General features: G+C 38.6%; 4 protein-coding genes across 6 annotated transcripts; 3 read left to right on the top strand and 1 right to left on the bottom strand.

The window, feature by feature from the left end:
- The first annotated feature begins 1,530 nt into the window (after positions 1 to 1,530).
- Positions 1,531 to 5,833, top strand: LOC110166107 (erythroblast NAD(P)(+)--arginine ADP-ribosyltransferase-like). 3 transcript variants are annotated; one of them, XM_055158346.1, is made up of 3 exons: positions 1,531 to 1,651; positions 2,439 to 2,512; positions 4,909 to 5,833. In XM_055158346.1, exons 2-3 carry the CDS (start codon positions 2,453 to 2,455, stop codon positions 5,689 to 5,691), a joined length of 843 nt encoding a protein of 280 aa, XP_055014321.1. In that variant the 5' UTR covers positions 1,531 to 1,651; positions 2,439 to 2,452; the 3' UTR covers positions 5,692 to 5,833. The 3 variants fall into 3 exon arrangements, with proteins under 3 accessions (XP_055014321.1, XP_055014323.1, XP_055014322.1); XM_055158348.1 differs by lacking the exon at positions 1,531 to 1,651 and adding an exon at positions 1,712 to 1,766; XM_055158347.1 differs by lacking the exon at positions 1,531 to 1,651 and adding an exon at positions 2,081 to 2,090 and having other exon boundaries at positions 2,437 to 2,512.
- A 2,891-nt stretch (positions 5,834 to 8,724) lies between these two features.
- ftr84 (finTRIM family, member 84) lies at positions 8,725 to 11,761 on the bottom strand. Its single transcript, XM_020931404.2, has 7 exons — positions 11,171 to 11,761; positions 10,585 to 10,680; positions 10,252 to 10,485; positions 10,024 to 10,180; positions 9,851 to 9,907; positions 9,690 to 9,743; positions 8,725 to 9,611 (listed from the first exon to the last, which is right to left on the bottom strand). Exons 1-7 carry the CDS (start codon positions 11,756 to 11,758, stop codon positions 9,076 to 9,078), a joined length of 1,722 nt encoding a protein of 573 aa, XP_020787063.1. The 5' UTR covers positions 11,759 to 11,761; the 3' UTR covers positions 8,725 to 9,075.
- A 1,370-nt stretch (positions 11,762 to 13,131) lies between these two features.
- Positions 13,132 to 15,305, top strand: tppp2 (tubulin polymerization-promoting protein family member 2). The gene is made up of 4 exons (XM_020931478.2): positions 13,132 to 13,204; positions 14,128 to 14,322; positions 14,411 to 14,564; positions 14,689 to 15,305. Exons 2-4 carry the CDS (start codon positions 14,129 to 14,131, stop codon positions 14,878 to 14,880), a joined length of 540 nt encoding a protein of 179 aa, XP_020787137.1. The 5' UTR covers positions 13,132 to 13,204; position 14,128; the 3' UTR covers positions 14,881 to 15,305.
- Positions 15,306 to 16,100: 795 nt separating this feature from the next.
- On the top strand, positions 16,101 to 17,844 carry cbln18 (cerebellin 18). The gene is made up of 4 exons (XM_055158461.1): positions 16,101 to 16,203; positions 16,423 to 16,599; positions 16,858 to 16,989; positions 17,389 to 17,844. The coding sequence occupies exons 1-4, from the start codon at positions 16,101 to 16,103 to the stop codon at positions 17,694 to 17,696; spliced, it is 720 nt and encodes a 239-aa protein (XP_055014436.1). The 3' UTR covers positions 17,697 to 17,844.
- The last annotated feature ends 682 nt before the right edge of the window (positions 17,845 to 18,526 follow it).

Below are 18,526 nucleotides of genomic sequence, written 5' to 3'. Positions count from 1 at the left end.
ACATAGTAGATGAGTTTTAGGGATATAGACCCTGAGTTTAAGATGAGGTGGACAGAAAAAAAATAGCGATGATGTTTGTCAGAAATGCAAAAAATAAGTCAAGTTCATCAGAAACATGCATAAACAGATTATTTGAGTCTGTACTTTTAAAATATCACTTCACACTGGCTGTCCTTTCACTTCATGTGACCTTCTATTTTTACAATTTTGAAATATCCTATCTTAAAGTATTTCGTAACTACCTCTGATTCAGCTGAGCAGGCACTGAAACTGACTAGACTACTTCTTTTTGCGCTTTGTGGCGCCCACATAACTACAACAGTAAATGCAACTTAAATGGCAACTAAAGATTTGACCAATGACTCTAAGAAAGTCAGATTTCGGGGATTCTCCAGATTATCACACAGTAATTTTGTTTGTTTGTTTGTGATATTGATGCAACCATAATGAAGAAACATAACTGTACCACACGTCACCTATAGAATAAAATGCTATGTGTTGCTGCAGCACAGGGCAAACAATGAAAAAGACAAGATTATGGATAACTATTTACTGTTAACCTTTCATGAGACACCCTACGTATATGTATATAGGAGTAGACTGTTACTCATATGCAAGGTGATTATTTACTAGATATGGCATGTAGTACAGATGACCTCAGATACATGACATTTTTAAGTATAATGTTATTAGTCAGCATAAAGTTTAGTGCTCTTATTATGGAAAATTGTGCGAATAATAATCCATTTGCTAAGTCATGAAATACAAAAGCAATTTATTTTTTGTTACAGCAAACATGCACATATGGACACAAATTTCCATCACACTCTCTATATTTGAATCATTATTTAGTTTTAAGTGGTGCAACAAACAATATAGCCTAGAGCGAATAGTAAAGATTCAACAAAACAAATACAAAAATTTCAAGGCATAAATGATTTTGGTAGACTTGAGAAAATACAGTGGCTTGATAAATAAGTGCATTTACATGTGCACCAGTATCCAGGTTATGAGTCTTATCCTGGTTATGGCGTTTACAAGCGCTCAGAGAAACTAGGAGGTATTTTGTGCGGTAACCACAGTACAGATATGGCAAGGAGCTAAACATATAGCAACTTTGCTAACTGAAGGCTTTTTAATGAGTTTCTAAAAACCAAAAATTATGACACATTCAAGTAAGAACATGAAACTGTGGAGCACTGTCACAACTTCAGTGAAAAATACAACAAAATACAGTCTCACAGCGTCAGTTTAATTCAAGAGCAACACACAGCCTGGCATTAAAATGTAACTGTATTAAACAGTAGACTGCTTTGTGTGTGTGTCTGTGTATATATATATATAGAGAGAGAGATTTTGATAAAAACTGTTTTTACTGTTTTTGTGACGTTTTCGAAAAACCCATGAGAGCATTCTGGTTTCTCACAAGGATACTGAAATCAGGATACATGGACACTCAAAAAACCCTATCATAACAGGGTACTTGAACGCATGTCTACACCCTCAATAAGAGTTCCATGAAGTGTTTTGTACTGAGAGTCCCTGGGCTTGACTCAGCGGGTGAGGGCTGCTTTATTGGAGGTGTTACTGATTGATAATGGCCCACAGCTTGTGCTCTGTGCAGCTCAGTCCAGAGATTCTCCACAGTGAGGTGAGCAAACACAAGACCACTAGTTGCTGAGTTAGTTACTGACACTAGTTGTCATACAAACTATTTCTATCCATTCTTGGTGTTTCTTAACCCAGAAACACTGCACTAAGATGTGGTAGTATCCATTTTTTTTACATTTATATTGCAGTCTATTTGTAGTGTTATGTTCAAGGTTTTTTAATTAACACTAGAGTCATATCTTACTACTTTTCTTTCTGTGATGTAACATGTGCTTTTGGCCGCTTTGCTGCCAAGAAAAACATTAAAGGACCCATATGACACTATGTTATGATCTACGTTATAATGTTATAATCACGAACATACCTGGCATTGTGTTTTGTTTTGTTCACACTTTTAACACACTAATTCTACTTATTTATTTATTTACTTACTTTTCCAACTTGATGTCATGTGAGAATACAGGAAGTGCTCCACAGTGTTTTTAAACTCCATACACCTTCACTAGAATCATTTGCATGATTTCAGCCCTGGAATTCCCCATCTTTACTGAACTAAATGTAAAAGGTAGCTGATAACTTGAAAACTGCCATCATATGACATCACGAGGTGAAACAGAGCATTTTTAACTTTGGGGATGTAGACAGACTAATAATTTAAAAAATATGAAAACATGTGAATGAAACAAAACAAACCCAGGTATGTTTTTAATGAGGTAACAGCAGTCTAACATTCATGGCTTAAAGTTCACAAGAGTCAATTTTGTGCAATATAGGAGCTTAAAGTGACTACATTTAGATCATAACATTTGAAAATTGCTTGTGTGCAGATATTGCTTTGAAGATGTGGTCAGTATGTTCAGCTCTACTTCTGTTCCATACAGTTCTAAGAGGATTTGCACAGGTAAATGGTGATCTGTCTATGGGCCTGTTTACACAAGAATACTTGCGGGTAAAAACGACAAGATATTTTATCTGAAGTGCCATTTAGACAGTGGCGGCATTTTTGGGGCTTAAAAAAGCAAAAAATCTGAAACCACCCTCCAGAGTGGAAAAGTTTAATATGTTTCACTGTAGCATTTCCGTCTACACTGCCCAAGACTCAAAACTCTGGTCAGATCTGCTCACATCACATACATCACCACCTAGCAGCCTGACATGCATACCCAATCAAATTCCACACACTTTTGCATCACTGTATGCACACAGATTTCCTCCCGAAAATGCTTGCCTAATCGCAGAATAAAAACTGAATACGTGATGCCACTTTTGCGTCTTCTGTTCAGACTGTCATCATATAAACATACAGTCCCTGACAAAAGTCTTGTCGCTTATCCATTTTGTAGAAACAAAAGCTTATAACCTGACTTTAAATTAATCGATTGGTTTTAGAAATGTCTCATATGAAAGCTAAAACCCTCCCAAATTATGCTCAATATACTAAAATAAATTTGCTTCACTGAAGAAAGATTGATCATTTAATGAACACAGAAAGGTCAGATTTTGGCAAGACAAAAGCCTTGTCATACGATGCACCCAATCCTAGATTACAGCCTCACCTGTGATCAGTTACTGATCAGTCAATTAGTGGGTGTGTATAAAAAGAACCCCAGCACACCAGACCTTCACATCAACTACAAAATGACCTCTGACAACATGCCTAAGATCCACCCTGAGACCAAAGCGTTAATTATCAAGAGGCTGAAGACCAGATCCACTGCTGAGGTGGCTGACACCTTCAATGTGTCTCAGCATCAAGTACAAAGAATAAGAAAAAGCTCTGAAATGACTGGAGATGTTTTCGACAAGCCCAGGTCCGGCAGACCCCGCAAGACAACTGCTCGGGAGGACTGTTTGTTGATTCGAAAATCCAAGGCCCCTTTTCCACTGCAGCAGAGCTCCACCAGGCCTGGTCACCTCAAGTCCCTGTGTCAACCACAACAGTTTGTAGAATTCTGTCTGGAAATGGCCTCCATGGTCAAATCAGTGCACAGAAACCAGCACTAAACAAAAGGCAATTAAAAAACCGTGTGGCATTTGCCAAGGCCCACAGCCTGCTAAAAGGATGGACACTGAAAAAGTGGCAGAAGGTGGATTTCTCAGCTGAATCCTCGGTTGAATTACATCACAGCCAAATATTGCAGGAGACCTACTGGAGCCTACATGGATCCAAGATTCACCCAGAAAACACTTAAGTTTGGTGGTGGAAAAATCATGGTCTGGGGTTCCATCCAGTCTGGGGCTGTGCGAGACATTTGCAGGGTGGAAGGCAATATGAATAACCTAAAATATCAAGAAGTATTAGCTACTGCTTACATTCCCAACCATAAAAGGGGTCAAATTTTGCAGCAGGATGGTGCTCCATCGCATACTTCTATCTCTACATCAAAGTTTCTCAAGGCAAAGAAGATCAAGGTGCTCCAGGACTGGCCAGCCCAGTCACCAGACATGAACATCATTGAGCATGTCTGGGGTAGAATGAAAGAGGAAGCATGGAAGGCAAAACCAAAGAATCTTGATGAACTCTGGGAGGCATGTAAGACGCTTTCTTTGCTATTCCTGATGACTTCATCAACAAATTGTATGAATCATTGTCGAACCGCATGGATGCAGTCCTTCAAGCTCATGGAAGTCATACAAGATATTAAATGTGGATCTCACAGCACCACTACTTAATTCACTGATGTTATGCAACATATTTTTGTATTTAAAGTAATTTATTTGTTCAATTTTCTGTAGGCGACAAAACTTTTGTCTTGCCAAAATCTGACCTTTCTGTGTTCATTAAATGATCAATCCTTCTTCAGTAGTATATTGAGCATAATTTGGGAGGGTTTTAGCTTTCATATGAGGTTATAAGCTTTTGTTTCTACAAAATGGATAAGCGACAAGACTTTTGTCAGGGACTGTAGCCTATAATTAAAAAGGTGCATTGAGTAACTTTCTTGTGGATGGGGCTGTCAAATACTTTTCTTCATGGAGGTGTTATTGCTTTGTCTGGAATGCTTCACAGTACGTTATTAAACCTGTCTATCTTCATGGAGATCAAACCAGACCAAATTACAGGTCAGATCTGTGGAGAAGCAACCTTGTTCAGTCAGAATACCTGTTTTTTAATGTAATTTTGAGCAGTAAAACCACCTGTAACTGAATAAATGTAAGGTAGACAGAATGTCATATTGTGGAACATTCTGACAGAGCAGTGACATGTCCATAAAAACAAGCAGGTGACAAACCTCCAACCAAAAAGTTACCCAGTGCACTTTTAAATGTAACTTATACTGTTAAACTGTGTTACAGAAACCTGCTCCACCTAAATACTTAACACTGGACATGGCTCTTAACGCTGTGGATGACATGTACAGTGGCTGCAAAGACCAGATGGACTCCAAAGTGAGAAAAGAATATCTACCCCTGGAGAAAAACAGAGCGCAAAATAATTTTACTGTTGCCTGGCGTCTGGCTGAGAAAAACTACAACAAAATCTGGAAGGGCAAAAAGGGAAAAAGACCTTCAACTTCCCTTGGCAAAGAACAAATCATGTCTATTTATATGTATACCCTGGACGAACCCAATGTTTATATAGATTTTAATAACGCCGTGCGCACGCAGGGACAGAAATACAAGAGCTCTTTTAAATACCACTCGCTTCACTACTTTCTGACCAGCGCCATTCAGAAACTTAATGCGCGCAGAAACGAGGCGGAGCGGTGCGTGACCGGGTTCCGCAGGGTGAACGGGTACTTCCCTCGGGATGTCCTGAACAAACACGTGCGCTTCGGCTCGTTTACCTCAGCATCTCTGGGTTGGTACCCCAGTGCTGCGAGATTTGGGGACAGGAGTTGTTTCGAGATCACCACGTGCTTTGGAGCGGACATCTCGCTCTTCTCCAAACTCGGAGAGGCAGAGAGAGAAGTGCTCGTTCCGCCTTATGAGCTTTTCAAAGTAACACAGATAAAGAAACTGTCTGAGAACAAGCCTCTGCCCTGTCAGTTTGTCTACATGCTGAGCAGCACAGGTGTACTCTCCAGACTCAACTGCGCACTTGATTTGAGCTCAAGTAATCATCAGAAGTTAGCCTAAATACTCTTGATCTCCAAGTTTAGGGGTAACGTTCATTGTTAATTAGCTTAATAATGGCCAAGAAATTGAACCACTTCATGTTTAAAAGGTACAAAGCAGAAAATCCTCACATTTTAATAAAGGCATTTCATGTTGGCGTCAACTTTTTTTTTTTTTTTTCATTTGTCCTGCTTTTAATTTTGAAGACTCCTGAACATTTTTTAACCCTATGTGTACGATTCAACTTTTAATTTAGGATGTGGTGTTTTAGGATGGGGGTGGGGATAATGGATCAGTAAAAACAAACTTTTTCAACACAAAAATCTCAAATGCAGGATCGCTTGAGTCAATCAAAATACAATACTGAGTATGCTCACAACTTGGGAACGCAGTTATAATAAAGTTAAACACTCATAGAAGTTGACCAAGTATAAATCCCCTTTTGGAGCTTTGCGTTTTACCTTTTTCAGTTTAATTAAATTGAGTAATATTTTCTCTTGTATACAATACATTATTTACACACCATAAGTACATATTTTTTTAATTTGACGCTGACAAAATAAAGCATTGCAAAAACATTTTAGAAAACGCATAACAAATAAGGCAAACATGGCATTACATACAAGTGATTCAGTCATGTATTTTAAGTGTGTTCCATACAGGTACTCGGTTCCATTCTGCTTTCAGTGAGAATATATATATATATATAGTGTAGACACTTTTAAGACCATGTGTAATATACAAACCAATGTAATAGATTGTCTCATAATGTGCAGAGTTAAACCTTCTTGCAGCAGGCTAGTTTGTTGACCTTGTACAGGTGCAGAAGTGGCTGCATGATCCCAGTGCCCAAGGACACAGCTACACACACAGTCATCAAATTAATGTATTCAAACAAATCCATGTAATACTGCAGTGGGACTGGAGCAACTGCGAAACTAAAATTAATAATCATATTAATTAGGATAAAAAATATCATTTTAAAGGCTTTTTGTTTTGACTTGCTGCTCTCTGCTCTTTTGTTTATGTTTTCCCCTGGTCCCGGGTTCTTCAGCACCTTGAGGACAGAAAGACAGCAGAAAACTACAATTGCCATAAAGAGCAAAGTCTGGATGAAAAATGTAAAATGATGAACTACAACTGTGAAGTATAAACAACAATAGATGCAGGAGGCAAAAATGCAGAGCCAAGCAACACAGCAAAAAGCCACTCTGTATCGAAGAGGTTTATACTTGAGAAAATACACAGGGTGCACAACGCCAAGGTAATAGTCCACACAGATGCACGTTTGGAAGAGTGGTCTGGCAGTGAACAGGAAGCCCATTGAGAACAGGTAGGGGTACATGTACTGAAGAATTTGGGTATTATAGGTGATAATAAGCCATATTGCACCCAAACCAACTAATAAATCAGACAGAGACAGATTTAGAGAGAAAATATCAGACTCCATGGTCCTCTTGGTCCCAGTGAACATCAGCCAAATGACGTAGCAGTTCAGAGGCAGCAGCATCACAATGTTGAGTGAGCTCAAAGCCTGAATTAAAATAATGTTAATGTCATCAAGCCATGTGAATGTGTCGTTCATTTTTCTGTAACAAGAACAAAGAATTTCAGACAAAAAGAATAAAAAGTATCCTATAAAGATTCCCATGTGTTCCTTACCTCTCCAAAGATTTACGCTCTCCAACAGTGTGGTCAAACTGAACTAATGCTGTGAGAGGTTACGTGGTACCTGTTTTAAGTGCTGCCTGCTTTGCCTATCAAATGCTCCAAAACAACAATGTTCAGCTGCTGCTAATACAAACATGCCCTAAATGAGCGTGGTTTGACAAATTAAGTGATACTATTCAAATAGTGGATTGGAGTTAGATTACGCCGTAACAAACCACCCATTTATTAGACAACTTTTGATTAAAATGTCTCTTTTTTTTTTTTTTTACCCAATTTTAGACATGAAAGCACATTGCATTTTACTTGAAGCTGCAGGGGAAAAGGAGACTATAATAACTAATTTAATTGGATATGTGCAATATAATAGTGCAATATTTGTTTAACATGTTTTAAGTGTTTGTTTTTGTGTGTGTTTTAATTTGCAGTGTTTTAATTAATAATAATAATCATCATCATCATCATAATAATAATAATAATCGGGGCAGGACCAGGGCAGGCAATGTGGGCAACAGTAGCTCAGTTGGCAGGGTGTTTGTCCATTGATCTTCGAATCAGTTAGTGGTTCTAATCTCTCTTTCAATATAATCATCATTGGTTGAGCTGTCAGATCCACTGACCCACAGGTTGGAGGTGCAATCCCAGCTCCCACAGATGAATGATGTCATGTCCTTGGGCAAGACACATGCTCCCAGTGTGTGTATGTGTAAACTGTTGTATGAATGTCTGTGTGAATAGGTGAGTGCCCTTGACGGTGGTAAAGCACTATATAAAAATGTGACCATTTACCATCGTTTGACCAATTGACCCCCTTCTAGCTTCTAAGTAGCTTGCCAAAGGATTTCTAAATTATACATAGTGTGCTTAATGGCTCAAATTTGATGAACCACCATTGTAAATTTTGATGCATAACTTTGTGTACTAATAAATAGATAAAGGTTTATGTTTTATAGGTATTGAACTGTTCCCCATCTAAGGCTTTCTTGTGCTCAATTTGTTGTAACCACTAAAAAAAGCAGCTCTTTGGCATTTTCTTTTTGTAAAAGTAATTCACCAGAAGAAAAAGGTTGGAGACCCCTGTTCTAGAGTGTTTTTAAAGAGCAAATGTTGAAGTGACCTCCCCTTTTAACAATAGTCTGATTCAGTTAGTGGGACCTGAGACACTCACTACTTGTTGTGCTCAACCTCCATTGCACAATGCACTTTTGTCAGTGGCTGAAAAAAGAAAATAAGAATTGTTCCGGTACAGGAACCCTGTTTGGTGGTATTCAGTGAACAATTACTTTCTACAGTAAATGCATCATGATATTTGATCACGCAGTTTAGTGCATGTGTGATTTTTCTTCTTTTAATCAGTGAGATATCAATGCAATAAATGGTACAACAAACATAAAGTTATTTTTAATCATAAGCTTTTTACACAATGATATAATACAACTTAAAGTATTTCAAATATTCAGAATGCAGTACTTTGACTGAACCATAACAAAATATATTTTACATCAGGTGTTCTGTACTCTGTAACTAAATACATCTTCAAAATATTCTTCCCAACTCTTCATTCAAAACTTATGTAAATAGACAGAATTTAATTTTCTTGCTATGTAACCTATCTAAAAGATGGAGGGACTGGAGATCTTTATTGAAGACTTGTGTACTTGTGTGCTTCTACCAAACTACTACTACTACTGTTATGATTGGTGTCTGTCACTGTAATAAACTTGAAATCATTTTAACTCAGTTGGAAGTATTCTTTAGCTGACAGAGCCACACTGACGACCCTACTCCAAAACCAGCAAACAGCGGATCTGAGAACTCTGCTTTGAACTTATGTATGAGCTCCATAGATTCAGACACTGCATAGAAGGACAGGCTTTTACCCGCGTAGTCCAGGTACACCCCGATCCTACTGGCCCTGGGTGCATTGGGGAGGTCTCGATCCACTTTATTGTGCCAAGCAGAATATCCATTATCCGAGCACAGCAGGCTCCAGGACCGGTCATTGTATCCCAGAAGGCTGTGTGAGTTCTTGCCCTTACGACTGATGCTACGATAGGCCACGCCCACAGAGAACTCCCCGCTCCACTCGGCCTCCCAGTAGAACCTGAAGCCGCTCAGGGGCTCTTTGCACAGGACCTGGGAGAAGCCGTCGAAGCGCTCAGGGTGGTCCGGGTAGAACTGAGCCGTCTTCTTCCTGGTGACGCGGCGGTTCCCCTCTGATAACACCAGCTCTTTGTATGCTGTGTTGGGGTCAAAGGTCAGCCTGCAAGAGTCTATAGGGAAAGCATTAAAGCCTATATGATGTACTAGCATACAAGGATGGACATTGCATTGTAGGCTACATTACTCACATCTCAAAAAGTCATTTCTTGTTTTTGGCTCCTGAAAGTCCACTCTTGAGGGACCTGAGAAAAATTGCAAAGGATATTATTTATTGTTATATATTTGTACTGTATCTTATTTGCCTAAAGCGTATTTGATATAGACAATATATGTAGAAATATTCACTTACTTTTTACTCTTTTATCTCCATTTCTTGGCAGAAGAATATACACTGGAGTTTCACTAACTGTTGAAAACATACAGGGAACCAGGTTGTCATGTACATAAAGTATAAAATATACAACGCCAACTGCTTAACGACAATCAACAATGACACTATGATTCTCTTAAAAGACCCAAGACCTGTTTTGGAGATCTTGTTGAGTTCCTTCTTGCAGATGTCGTCCAGATGTTCCTTCATGTCCATAGCAGTTTTACTGATGTCTCCAAAAGAGAACTGGGGGTTCATGAGGACCTTCGGCACCATGGGCTCAGGAGCCACACACAAAGTGGGGAAGTTCTGTGTGAGCATGTCATCATACACATGGTTATATGGTCTAATACTGCTTTGATTGTGAGAGGAGTTTCTACCTGTAAAAAGTGTATATTGTCCTCTGTCTCCAGAATTTGCCTGAGCTCCGCGTCTCTCCTCTGCAGCTCCATGATCTCCTGCTCCAGTCGCTCCACATAGCTGTCGGCCTGTAACATGGCTGACTGCATGTTGGACATGATCATCTGGTTTATCTCTGATTTCCAGCGCTCCACTGCCTGCAGCATCTCATGGAAAGTCTTATCAGTCTCTGTCTGGGCCCGCTGAGCTGCACTCTGTACACAGAAGGTAATGTGACTTCACACCAGCAGAGGGAGCCACAGATGCACAGTTCAGAGCAGTGACTCTTTGTATTTATATGTTTTTTATCTTACCTTGAGAACATCCACATTGTGTTTCAGCTCCTGTAGCTCTTTTGCCCTCTCTTGTATTAGATGCTGAACTTCAGTCTGAGTCACAACCAAGGTTTTCTAGTGACAAAATATAGAGTGAAATGTGGTTATTTTTGACATGTTAAAATATTATTTTCTTATTTTTATATATTTTTTTCCATATTTGTTTATTGAACATTTTAACATTACCAGACAAAGAGTGCTTTATGTCACAAATCGCCTTATTTTAAATTTTATTTTATTATTATTTTCACTAGAATTGAAATACACGACAAAGTAAAACAATATGAAACAAAAAAGTATGAAATGTAAAATTAGTTTCCCTGTATGCTATTCATGAGTTTTGTTGCTCAACTTAAAGCAACACTACATGGAAAAAGAAACATAAAATCATACTCTGGAAGATTAGCCAGAGGATCAGCATCTCCTTAGAAAGAAGCAGATAAGTGACATTGTGAATGACAAACCTATCATTAATGTTTTTGATGCAGTTACTTTTAATTCACCTCACATTTAATTGACATTCCTACAATAATATTTTAGGTTTATAGTAATTTATGTGTTGAACCTGTTTCTCGATGCGCTCTTCCTCTGCTGAGGTGATGTTGTGTCCACGGTGCTCTCTAACTGTACACAGCACACAGATGCACATCTGGTCTGAGCGACAGAACAGCTCCAGGCCTTTCTCGTGGTGGGGGCAGATCTTCCTGTCCAGGTGCCCCGTCTCGTCCACCAGCTTGTGTCTCTTAAATGTGGATGATTCATAGTGCGGTTTGACATGGGTCTCACAATAATACGCCAAACACATGAGACAGGACTTGACTGCTCTTTGGCGACGGCCCACACAGAAGTCACAGAAGGATTCCCGCTGCAAGTCTGGGAAAGGGGTAAGCTCTGGTAGTTGTCTCCTGGCCTCATGGTGGACATCTGGGACATTTCTTCTCAGAACAGGACGTGGGGTGAAGGTGGAGCGACATTGGGGACAGTTGTACACCCCCATGTGGTCAAACTGGTCCCAATAAACTTTGATGCACTCGAGGCAGTAGGTGTCTCCACAGGGTATGGTCACTGGGTCTCTCAGCGTGTCCGCGCACAGGGGACAATAGGCCTCGGGGGGCAAAGGAAAGCCAGACTCAGCCATGTCGTACTCAGCCATGGAAATGATGTACCGACAAGCTATCTGTCCACTGTGAGCCTTTCAAAAGAGGCACTCCTCATGTTAACCAACATTTAAAGGCAAGGGTTTGTTATTAGTGTAAGCAGTAGCTTTATTTCCCTTCCTCTCAGAGTGTGTGCGAAACCTTGACAGATTGTGCATAACCAGCAGGTTTCAGCTAGTAAACAACTTTGGAGGTCACTTTTGTTTATCACTTCTGAGTTAATAAATGTAGTTTATATAGACCACTATGTTGTAGGCACATTGTTTTTTTGTTTTTTTAACAGTGTAAAGAGCCTTGTTTTGTTTTGTATTAGACTTTACAATATATCTAAAATAGAGTAAATTATCCTGGAACAAGCCATGAGATTGCAAGTCCTGTTGTTGAATCTCTCCACCTGACTGAGAGCTGAGTTCCATGATGGTCTGTGATGGCAAAACAGTCTGCTTGTCTCTGTTTATGGAGTCAACAAATCCAGTGTCTCTGTTTGCGTAAATGCTGGTATATGAAATGGAAAATATAAACATGCAACATTTTATTCAAGTTAGTTAGATGAAATGTATTTGCAGTTTTGACAAATTGAATAACAATGCTACACATCCGTTATCAACATCCATTATCAAGATTATTAGATCATGTTTATGTCAGACAACTGTTGGGTGAGTTTCTTATTCAATGAGTTATTTCCAGTGTAACAGAGAGATAAGATGATGTGTTTTAAATGCATATTTGTAAATTATCATTATTATCATTAGTGCAGCATCACAACAAAAGTAATAAACAGAATAAACTAGACAGCTGTCCTATCTCACAAAATATAGTGTACACCCTACTTAGTCTGTACACTGAAAATAAGTTCATAAGCTCATAAAATAAATAAAAAATTAAAAAATACTACTAATACTCCTACTACTACTACTACTACTACTACTACTACTACTACTACTACTACTACTACTACTACTACTACTACTACTACTACTACTAATAATAATAATAATAATAATAATAATAATAAAATGTATTACTAACAATTGAAACAACATTTATGATTTTTTTTTTTTTTTTTTTTTTTTTTTTTTTTTTTTGTGGTTGTAACGCCTCCAAATAAAGGATCAATTTCAGTTTTATTTTCTCAGCCAGAAAAATAAACAAGTTCCAAACAACAACGCTGTAACCATGAAGTCAGGTGTAAATTATAGAAGCGGTGGATCTAAATAGGGAGATGAGAGTCAGGCCGACCATGATGTCATACTTGGTGCTGGTTGGTGCCCTCTCCCTCCTCCTGTCTCCATTGTCTGTCCTGTCTGTGTCCTCGCGAGACTCTATGGGCGGGGTTTGGGGAGGAGACACTCTGGAGTCAGACGAGGAAGAGGAGGACGAAGGACTGTGACTACTCGCAGGAAATCAGGAGCATCCCAAAAATAGCATCCATCCAAAGACAGGTATATCTTTTATCTTTTACTTATGTTATTTTATTTTGATGTGTTTACTTACAAGCAGCTGTATAACTTCAACAATATGAATGAATATAGCATGGTCTGTGATGATGCTGTTGTACCACATAAAAGGGTAGATTTAGGGTAGATTTTGACAAGGTGTTGTTTATTCATTAGTGCAAAACATATTTGAAAAAAACAGAAACTAAATGTTATAAAATGAAATAATGTACTGAATTGCAAACCATAAGGGAAGCTGGACCATTCGGAAACTGAGATGATTGAATTAAGTTGGCCCGAGAGCAGCTCGGGTAGCAGGAAGAGAGTGTGATGGATGATTAGTATAAGTGTTTGCACATCAGTAATAGAAAATGTCCATTTAGGAGATTCGTCATGGAGGGCATTTCTTGGCAGCCTGTGGTTCAATTAGTTAATGGAGTCGTCATTTCAGAGTTCTTCCTTTTGAGCCAGGTCCCTTTTCGAGATGAGGTTCTTGATCAAAAAGTAATTATGCAGCAGCAGTAGCAGCAGCCCCAGAGCGTGTGGGCAATGAACCTTAAATTAAGGACTTATCTTGATTAGTAAACCTCAGGTCAATATGAAGTTACCTGTGGTGCACCACAAGGATCAGTTTTAAGACCATTACTTTTTAATCAGTAGTAGTAAACATAGTAAATAACATTTGTTTTGCCCATAGCAACAAAGTCACGATGATGTCTCAGTACTGCCTGGTAATAAATAAACACTGGTTTCAACAATACCAAGAATTCAATACCAAAGTGATGAATTCCAGCTTGCATGTCTAAATATTTTAATGCTGTCATCAAATACTGCACTCATATAACCCAAACCAAAAACAGACTTTGATTGAACATTTAATGTTGTTGTGAATGTGAGCATATCTGAGGAGATAGTGTTTTTTTCCACAGTATGGCTGACTCCTCAGCAGCATCATTGGCAGATGTTGAAACTGCTTTCCAGAAGTTTGCAGTTCATGGTGACACTAAAGCCACTGGCAAGGAGATGAACAACAAGAACTTTGCAAAACTGTGCAAGGACTGTCGTATCACTGATGGAAAAAACGTCACCACTACAGATGTGGACATCGTTTTCAGCAAAGTCAAGTAAGAAAATATTTCCAAAAGGCTGACCATATTATGAACACTATTTTCGGTAACACAAATCCATGTATTTCTACTTATGTTTTTTAAGGGCAAAAACAGCCAGAGTGATAACTTTTGAGCAGTTCAAGCAGGCCTTGGCAGAGCTGGCTTCAAAACGCTTTAAAGGAAAGAGCCAGGAGGAGGCGCTGCAGCAGATGTACAGCCTCATTGCTGGGAAGGAGCCTGCTAATGTTGGAGTCACCGTGAGTTATTCTAAATAATAATAATAATAATAATAATAATAATAATAATAATAATAATAATAATAAAGCAATCTGACTACTATAAAAGTGCTAGTACAAAATAGTGTTGTTGTGTCTGTTTTAGAAAGTTGCAAAGGCTGCTGCGGTGGACAGACTCACAGATGCCAGCAAGTACACAGGGGCACACAAGGAGCGCTTTGATGAGTCGGGGAAAGGGAAGGGGAAGGCGGGCAGAGAGGACATCGCCGATACTAGTGGATATGTGGGCGCGTACAAAGGCAGTGGCACTTATGACGACAAAGTTAAAGAGGCTTAACTCACCTATTATGAGAAAAGTAATAACGTTCATCTATTTTTAAATAGAAATACCAATGGGGTAATGAATGATACATGATACTTACTGGCAAGATCCTCCCATGGAACATAAAAAAAACTATTATCTTGTAGCCCACATCCTCTATCATAATTAAATTTCCATTTTACTCTGAATGTTAAAGCAGTGACCAAAATGTTGGTATTAGATTTGCATTGTGCCTTATGAATGAAAGATATGCCATTAACAAAATGCAAAAATATGTAAAATGTACATTTAAGTATAATCTCAATGTCTGTTAGCAATCACAAAATGACCAAAGTGTAATAGAACAATAATAATCTTCCAGTTTATCACTTGCATTGTGTCTTATTTATTGGTAAGTTTAGTTTGAAATGTTACTATATTGTGTTGAATGAATGTGAATGTACAAAAATAAAAATAAAACCACAGACTTATATGGTTTGTGAACATTATGAGGAAACCTCCCGACTGTAAAGCCACAGCAAAAGACAGACACAAATAATACATACATTATGTGACAATATAACAATCTGAGAACTAAATTGTGACTAATGTACTTTTTACACTGTGCTTTGGGAAAGGAATAAACTATGAATATATGTCAACATAATTACAGAGCTAACAAACAACGAATGTTAAATGTTAAATACTAAAATACCAAATAGTATGAGAATGCATTATAGGCCAGCAGATATCTCTAGCACCATCACACAGGTCTTTACCTGAGGGTCCCTGGCCTCTCATTGTTTAGATGCTTCACACACATATAGGACATATAAGACTGCAGTAACCTGAACCAGATGGGTCATCAAGAGCCAAATAAAACAATGTGCCTTTCAGAACAAACTGAGCGATGCTATCAGTTCACCTGACACCTCTGGCCTTATTAGCAGCTCACACACAATGGCTGTACATGGTCAGAAGTTTTGAGCACAGGTCTACAGGGGGCTGTGCTGGGGTGGACCCTGTCCCAAACAGGACACATACATTCACAGGGTTTAGGAACAGAACAGACTCAAAGTTACAGATTGTGCTCGACTGAAAACAAGATCCACCATCTGAATCAAAGGTAAGCATTAATTTCATATTCTGCCAAATTTTTTTAATATGCTCTTGTGACTAAATGTTCATGCTGTTCAAATGAGCTAATGTCCTCCTGTATTCCTGCAGGTTTGCGTGAGTGACTGTTGTGAAGCACCATGAGGCTCCTAGTTTATGTGGTGTTTGTAGGGGGACTTCTGCTGGACTGTGCCAACACTCAGAAAACAACAGTCACAGTAAAGGATCTTAAAGAAGCAGCAGGTAAATACAGAAAATACTGTACATACATGTTTGTATAATCATAGATGATTTACTAAAACCATTAGAAGGCGGTAAAGGCAGTAGTTACAATACTAATAGAAGATACGAATATATTACAACACAATACACCAAAAACAAACAAACAATAAAATTACTTTATTGCATTTGTTAAATAGTTTCATAGATTGACTAGTAATATTTTTCTTTTGCCCCCATCAGAGAAGTGGGTGGGTGATATTCCCTGTCTAGCGTGGGACTGCAACTGTGCCTTCAGGTCGCAGAGCTGTTGCTGTGGAAATGTGGAGCTGCAGATTTTGAGAGACCAGGTTATGGAGACATTCCAGGAAGTGTCTGGGAAAATCAACCAGCTCTCAGATGAGATCCATGAAGTCATAGGTAAACTCACATAGAGGCAAAGAAACAAGCCAAAACAGTGGTGCATGTATCTAAAAGGACACTCAAATTCTAATGTATCGCTGTCACAGAAATGTATTAAAAAAAATTGTTTACTGTAAATGAGTAAATTTGAAATAGTTAATTTCTGTCATTTGAATATTGTGTCTTGTTGAGACTTTTCTACATTTGTCTTTTTTTTAGTGTTGTGTTATATAATTAAATTCTTCCTAATATTGGTGTGGCTGCCTTCTGTGACAGGACCAGTAAATGTAGCCTTCACTGTCTTCCTGGGAGAAGACATAAAGTGTATTGGACCATTTGAGAGAAATGTCACTATCCCTTACGATGTCATCTCCCTGAATGAAGGACGTGGGTACAATTCTGGGCTGGGTAAGTATGTTAATAATATTGGTAAGATTAATAAATGATAAATAGTTAAGACACTGTAAATAATGACTATCTGCTACTTTTGTTTTGATTGAAAATGGCATTGTTTAAGTAAGTGACCCACTGACTTGACTAAACACATCAAAGGTCTGATCAACAGTTCATGAATACATAAACTGTGAGACCCAGACATGGACAGAACAGCATTTGCAATTAAAAGAAAGTATTAAATAGACGTGTCAGAAAAGAGAGAATTACTCACTTAAATGGTAATGTGCATGGTATGCATAATTGTGATTGCCTGGCAAATCCAGAATATCTCTATATTTTTATAGAGATTGATGTCTGTCTGCTCCCCAAAGCCTATCCGTGTCATTATACTATTGCTGTGTGCTCCTTTAGGACTATTCACGGCTCCAGTGTCGGGGGTGTATTCCTTCTCTCTGTCAGTGTACTCCAGGCTGCAGCAGGCCGGGCTGCACATGTACCACAGAGTACAGCTCACAAAGAATGGTCACCCAGTGGTGTCTGTGTGGGAGGACAACTCTGAGGACATGGAGGACAGTGGCTCTCAGAATGTGCTTCTGTCTCTGCAGCAGGGGGACCAGGTGTGTGCAGAGCTGGTGCAGGACAGGAAGCTCTGTGGCAACATCAGGGGACTCAACAGCTTCTCGGGATTCCTCATCTACCCCACGGAAAATGCCTCATAATTTGTCTTTAGACATTTTCATGTAATGTACTGACTCACACTTATCCAAGCTTTGGACTGGCACAAAGCTTGTCAAAGCTTTTAGAGTTTTTCTTTTTGCTGTGATTATGTTTTGAAGAGATCCCTCAGTATCCCAGTTACAGTCTGGCTATTGTATGGAAACATTTGAATCTAATGATGACCATGTTGCTTGTTTCATCAGTGATGTATCTGCAGATATTACAATTATATACCTAAGTAAAACAAGTATGACAGGAGTAATAAAAGCTAATTTCATTAAATTTCAGAGACTACTGCGTCTACTTTACATTATACACACCACTGAGAGCAACTCCGTGCTCAGAAATACAGTAATCACTGGCACCACCTTGTGGCAGAGGAGAGAATATATTTCCAAAATAAAAGCTGGTGTGGTTCAGTAATGTATCTCAGCGTCACATGCATTGTATATGTTGCACAAGTAATCACTGTGAACAATAAGAAACATTAATGTTACACGACTGTAATCTGGGCTGCAGAACACATGACCTCAGTGTCATTATGTGAGTCGATCCAGCAATTTGTATGTCTCTCTTCTTCCCCAACTCACTGCCCAGCATGCATAACCATGTGCATGATGTTTTTTTTTTTTTTTTTCTATTCCCCAAAGTGTAACACACATTTTGTATATCATAATATAGGCGTGTGTCGCTAACTAAAATTCCATATACTGCATTTTCAAAGTTGTCATTATGTTAAACCACAAGATAAATCTGAAAGTGAAAATAATTAATGCATTGTTAACAAAATATGAATACAATTAAGTTGTCTATGAAATCCAGCTTGCATATA

This window comes from Boleophthalmus pectinirostris, unplaced genomic scaffold (assembly GCF_026225935.1).
Source record: "Boleophthalmus pectinirostris isolate CB_2022bp ecotype Guang Dong unplaced genomic scaffold, ASM2622593v1 HiC_scaffold_22, whole genome shotgun sequence".
NCBI lineage: Eukaryota > Metazoa > Chordata > Actinopteri > Gobiiformes > Gobiidae > Boleophthalmus > Boleophthalmus pectinirostris.
This window is presented reverse-complemented; position numbering and strand designations above follow the sequence as displayed.